The 6067-nt window shown below is 35.0% G+C and overlaps 1 protein-coding gene across 1 annotated transcript; it reads left to right on the top strand.

Annotated features, from left to right (window-relative positions):
- Positions 1-433: 433 nt before the first annotated feature.
- Positions 434-5827, top strand: LOC141439613 (uncharacterized). Its single transcript, XM_074103904.1, has 2 exons — positions 434-769; positions 2962-5827. The coding sequence occupies exons 1-2, from the start codon at positions 709-711 to the stop codon at positions 3669-3671; spliced, it is 771 nt and encodes a 256-aa protein (XP_073960005.1). The 5' UTR covers positions 434-708; the 3' UTR covers positions 3672-5827.
- Positions 5828-6067: the final 240 nt, after the last annotated feature.

Below are 6067 nucleotides of genomic sequence, written 5' to 3'. Positions count from 1 at the left end.
TTATGGTAATTTTATTTGAGCTTACATGAACATAAACGTTTTTCTCAAATCGGGAATATTAAGCGAGACGAGACTTACCTCTTCAAGGCGTATGCATTTACGTATACATTGTACCTATAGAGTGGTGTTCATCAGATGTTTACTTCGGTGTTTTCTCAATAGCGTCTGGATCAAAAGTAGATTCTTGGAGACAGGTCGCGAGTCGCGAGTAACGCGGATACTACTGTCCGGCTTTGTTACCTATATTATCAACAACCGCCACAATAGCCTCATCAAGACTGGAGTAAAGTAAACAGCCAATTGTCACGCAGGGTTGTGCCACGCTGAGTAAACAGATATGCGGAGTAAACATACCACGTCACGTTCCGTTTACTTGCCATCGACTATATAAGTGAGGGTTTACCTCTGAATGCCACATTAGAACAGCGGCAGCCAAAAGGATCACAATCTGAAGCCTTTATAAGAGTCGCGAGCAGTAATGAACAATTTGTTGGTGTTCAGAGTTCCACTATGGTCCTATAGTTTGTTGACATTTACGACAGTTACTGTGCGCTAAACTGAACGAGTACTTGAGAACGCTTGCAGTCGCGGGCGTCGCCAGGGCAGGGGTTTGTTAAACTCGGCGCTGTAACGAAGCTTGTTAGCGTACTTTTATAAGAAGATTGTCTGCTACAAGAAGGGAAGACACCTTGAGCGAGGGCCACGGAAATGGAACTAATGAGTTCTCTTTTGTTGTGTGCGCTCGTGGTGCTCCTCCCACGAACCCTAGGTGAGATCTATTAGAGTTGATTTTCCTTACAAATAGCTAGTAGTAAAAACATTTGTGTGTACTGTTTGGCGGACGGTTAAAGCCGTCTCTTTGGCAAACTTGCTTGGGTTTTAAGAAAACTAAGGCTTTTTGTAGTTTTAATGATAGCTGTCTTTAAAAAAATAAGGTCATTATTAAGTTATAGCTAAAAAGTCGATTTAGTCTTAATTTAAATGGAATATAGGAGTTTATTGTACTTATTTAAGCTATTTTTTTTTTTCAAAATATGTTTACCGCATGTGTGGGTTAGGCTACTTGTAACTATTACTTATTCTGTGGTAAGGCTGAACAATGAACATACTTGTAAAGGTTTTTCATGAGTTTTTTTTAAATTAAAATGAGGATACGCCTTTAACACAGTACGTGGGATCTTATATCACATTAATAAAAACAATACATCAATTTGCATGGTGTGGTTAGTTTAAATATTGCGGACTTAATAATAAATAAATATACCAATTGACCTTATGTAAAGATTCAATGTATAATGCCTACATTTGGCTCGCAACTTTATTATTCAGACCTCTCTTTTTTCGAATTTGTGTTTTTTTCACGATTCCGTACCCGAAGGGTGATAAACGGAACCTTATTACTACCACTACGTGTCCATCTGTCCGTCCGTCGTCATTCTCACAGATTAGCCAAACCAATCCAGCTAAGTCTTTAAATGGACCTGCAGGTGGTGCAGGTGGTAGGACCTTGTGCAAGGTCCACCCGGATTGCAACCACCATCTTGCTCGCTAATCCTGCCGTGAAGCAGCAGTGCTTGCACTGTTGTTTCGGCGTGGAGAGTAAGACAGCCGGTGAAATTACTGGCACTTGAGGTATCCCATCTTAGGCCTCTAGGTAGGCAACGCATCTGCAATACCCCTAGTGTTGCAGATGTTTATGGGCGGTGGTGATCTCTTACCATCAGGAGACCCACTTGCTCGTTTTCCATCGAGTCGAATAAAAAATAATAAGTTGTGATCAATTTTGTAAAAAAAATCCTATGAATTGTCACACAAGATGACAGGTACTCGATCTTGGTGTGGGTACTAGTTTAAAAATCGTGCCTGTATATCCCCATGCATACAGCTAGGAGGACGCAAAATTTTTTTTTTAAATGTTCCGTCAATAATGATATACCTACCCTTATTTAGAACTCACCGAGTAGACAAAAACTGTTTTTTTTTTCAATAATACAATAAACAAAGGAATGATAATAAATAAATCTTTATTTTAGACCACAAAGAATCTATAGTTTTGTTAGCATACATTGACATCCTATAACTATGTTAGTAATGAATTTAAATAATGATAATAATTATAGAAATAAATACAGAGAATAAAGTTTAATGATAAGCCACCAAAATTTGCTTTGTTTTCAAAAATGTTTATAGAAGATTTTTTTAATTCTCATTGACCTATGAACTTGGAATTCGGTGATAATGTTTTTTTCATATACTTTAGTAATAAATACCATTATATATCAATATCATCATCTTCAGATTCTATCTCAGAGAGAGATCAGATTTTATCTTTGAGATTCCCTTATTTTTTGAAGTCAGTTAAATCATGGTCCCACACTACGTACGTTTTGCTTAGAAGCAAGGGCTCTGCTGACACTGGATACTTACAGATACGTCCGTTTAAAACATATTATATTATGAAATACCCAAAAATTTTGTATGAAATCCCGTCTCATCTCGGAGTTGATCGTACGGTCAAGAACTTTAATTCATGAGCCACCATCGTACATTTTCAAAGGAAAAGTCATTACAATTTTATGATTGTTTTTTTGGAGTCTTTTTGTATTTTTTATTTCAACTCCAAATTTGTTGCTTTTACTGGTATCCCGTGAAACCATATCGAAAATACAAACTGAGACATGGATGCACAGAAAAACTAGAAAAAGAGACCAGCAGCAGCAGCAGGTCTCTTTTTCTGGTTTTTCTGTGCATCCATGTCTCAGTTTGTATTTTCGACATTACAATTTTACTTATTAATTAATGCGATGTCACTATGACGTTTACTGTGAAATGGTTCCATGGTGACTGAATCCTCATGCTCAAGCTCATGAGTCCTTGACCGTACGTAGCCGGTTTCCTTTTTTCTCGTTTCGGTAGGCTTTTGAACAGTGAATAATAGTATTTTTTCTTATTTGCTTTTAGGCGCTGATCCAGACCTTAAGTCCGAGGTAATAATGAGTGACATAAAGCTGCTCGGCCAAACTATTCCCCGTATGAGGGTTCTACTCAAACCAAATACTCAAATGGTGTCTGCACAGTCAGAATTACAAACAGTATTCACTGATTTAATGTGCACTAAATGCATAAGTTGCATGGAGAGGGCCCTAAAAGCTAACAAAATACAAACTCATATGGCGAGAATCAAACCAAACACACAGGAAATAGAAAACGACGTTATTGTTAGCTATTTTAATTACAAGCCATCAAGAACCAAAAGGAGCACTGAAAGCATCGGCGTAGAAGCTTTTTCTAATGAAACAACATCAAAAATCAATCTGTTAAAAATAAACAAAACCGTTACTGTAACCAAATATAATAATGATGGTCAAATTTATGCCGTTAAAATACAAGAAGGCAATGTAGTGGACGGTCAAGAGACGGGCGCAGTATCAACATGTGAAGTGTACAGTGTTAAGAAGTACTTTCCGTGCAACTCGCTCGCGGGTGAATTAATGCTGACAACGGCAAAGAGGAAACTGCACAAGAGAATCAAAAAGGTGCATCAAAGAAAAATATCTCTTACTACTACGGAGAGGGCATTATACCAAACACAATCTAAGTCTGCGAAGAGGCAAGTCGATAATTCTCAGCTGCCAGAAAATATGATGACGTCTATAGAAGAACTCTACTGAAGCTCTGATGTTTTCACAATATTCACTCTGTCAAGAGTGAAACAACGAGGAAGAGAGAGAGAGATTGTAATAATAATAAAACTAACTTCAACGCAGGCTAGTTAAACCAACGTAAGCTCGATCCGAGACAACCTTTCCTCAATAAATCCCACAGTGACTTCCTTGATGAGTACACAATGACAGCTTAAAACATGTTTGTACTGCGGGTAAGTTTACGATGGCTTACTATCTACTACTAACAATTAACACAAAGATCGAAATTTTGTACTGACTGACCACGAAACCTGACTGAAAATAATAAAGAAAGAAAAATAAAAAATAATTTATTTGCCAAAATTCGGCACAACAACAAAAAATTACAGCTAAAAAAACAGTCAAACTTATATAATCTTATATATTAATATTAAACAAGAAGAAAGAACAGAAAAGAAACATTGTTCCGAAAGATACTTCTTTCGGATCAGTTTAATTGGTAAAAAAAAACATTTTTAATACAAGTTGAAAATACAAACTGAAATATAGATGCACAGAAAAACCAGAAAAATAAGACCATCACTGGGAATCGAACCCAGGTCCTCGGCATTCCGTACCGCGTGCTATACCGCTACACCACTGATGGTCAACAGTACCGACACGAATTTCCCCTATGCACCTCATATCTCAGCTTGTTTTTTTCTTATTTAGCCACTTAAGCAAACCGAAAGCATTCAGGATATCACTGCCAGATTATTGTATTGTCACGCAATCTACATAAGTACCTATACCAAATTTCAAGTCAATCCAACTACTGGAAGTTGGTCGAATTCAACTTGCAAGATTTGATTACAGACAGACAGACAGACAGACAATGGGACAGGTGAAACTAAATAAAAGCTTGTAATAAAAAGGTCCATACCAGCGTATTGCTACAGCAAGCCGCAGCGCTGGTTTTCAGTATAACCTTTAACTTAATACGCAGTCACGAAATTCAAAGGGCAGCATGAATTAAATATGAATTAAAAAATATAAAAGAGGAAAAAAATAACAAATTAAGCAATTTCATCACCTAAAATCAAATTGTATAGCTACTAATCACTATTGTTTGTATGGCAACACTTGCGCGGTCGAATAGTTTAAATGCGATTAAACGCGACAAGCCGGCCAGATGTTAATATAAATATTTAAAATAGATCATTATCAATGTTATAGGTAAAAATTGTAATGCCAAGCAACGCTAATAATAACATTATAAATAATAATAAATCATAGTTATAGAATATTATCTGCTCACGTGTCACACATAGATTTTTTTTCGTGTTTCCTGTGGATATTATAAAATTCGAATGCGCCTATTCACATATTTTCAAACACCTACTTTTGACAACTTTTCAGCTCATTCAAAAGAAATATAAATTTGATGGCTCGAGCATTCTGGAGCCTCATTGTCTAACGCTTTCGAGTAAGTAATAGAATACAATATGATAAATTGATAACAAAACGTATAATATTCATAATATAATGTACCTTTAAATTTATATCATTTAACTTATCAATATAACATACGCTTGGGATAATTGCGTATAATGATCTATGGGTATAAAAATATTTAGTATAACCATCAAATAATATAATAATCACAATGTCTAATAACCAAAACATAACATTTATTTAATCTTACAACGGAAACAGAACGCTCAAAAGTATTCATTTGTTGATTAATTTGTTCTGCATTCTTTGTTAATTTTTATTTTGCTTTTAGTTTTTGCAACTTTTTTGTACGGGGTATGGATGTTGAGTTACGTTGTGTGAAATAGACAAAAATCCTGTCAATTGACAAAAATAGTTACATATTATTATAATGTGTACCCCGTATCCGTTAAAATTAGCTTCCATCGCAAATAAGTTTTTTACGGTTATAACTGAATCTTTTGTACCAGAAATTAAAAGAGATGTTACGTTTATAAAATTATTTTTAATTATGGTTAACAGAAAACTTAGTTTGTTGATATTTCTTTTGTTTGCCAAAAGCATTGTTTATGTCTATAATATTACTGTTGGTTGTTTTAAGATAAAGGTGAAATAACAATGGATACTTGTACATTACTTCATTGTTCGTGAAATTTTAACAGGCAAAGGTAAAAATAAAAAAATATTCTTCTATTAATACAGAACAAATCTAGCCAACCCTAACTGTGTTATTATTTATGCTTGCGTTTTTTATAATTACTGAGATTAGTGTTCACTTGTTTTTACTTTTTTCCTCGTATGAGATGCGAGTTTATAATCAAGTGTCCTAAAAAAATCTTAGTAATCCTTCTGTTAGATTATCAGAATATAACGAACACTTTTTTTCTTTTATTGTCAAAAGAAAAGATACGTGAAAAAAAATACAGATGACGTCAAAGGCTAACCAAAAT

This window comes from Choristoneura fumiferana, chromosome 21, assembly GCF_025370935.1.
Source record: "Choristoneura fumiferana chromosome 21, NRCan_CFum_1, whole genome shotgun sequence".
NCBI classification, from domain to species: domain Eukaryota; kingdom Metazoa; phylum Arthropoda; class Insecta; order Lepidoptera; family Tortricidae; genus Choristoneura; species Choristoneura fumiferana.
Note: the sequence above shows the minus strand (reverse complement) of the source record. Positions and strands in the feature narration are given on the sequence as shown.

Coding starts and splice junctions, on each gene's coding strand:
- LOC141439613 (XM_074103904.1), top strand. CDS start 709: ATGGAACTAATGAGTTCTCTTTTGTTGTGTGCGCTCGTGGTGCTCCTC. Junction 770..2,961: donor GCTCCTCCCACGAACCCTAG/GTGAGATCTATT, acceptor ATTTGCTTTTAG/GCGCTGATCCAGACCTTAAG.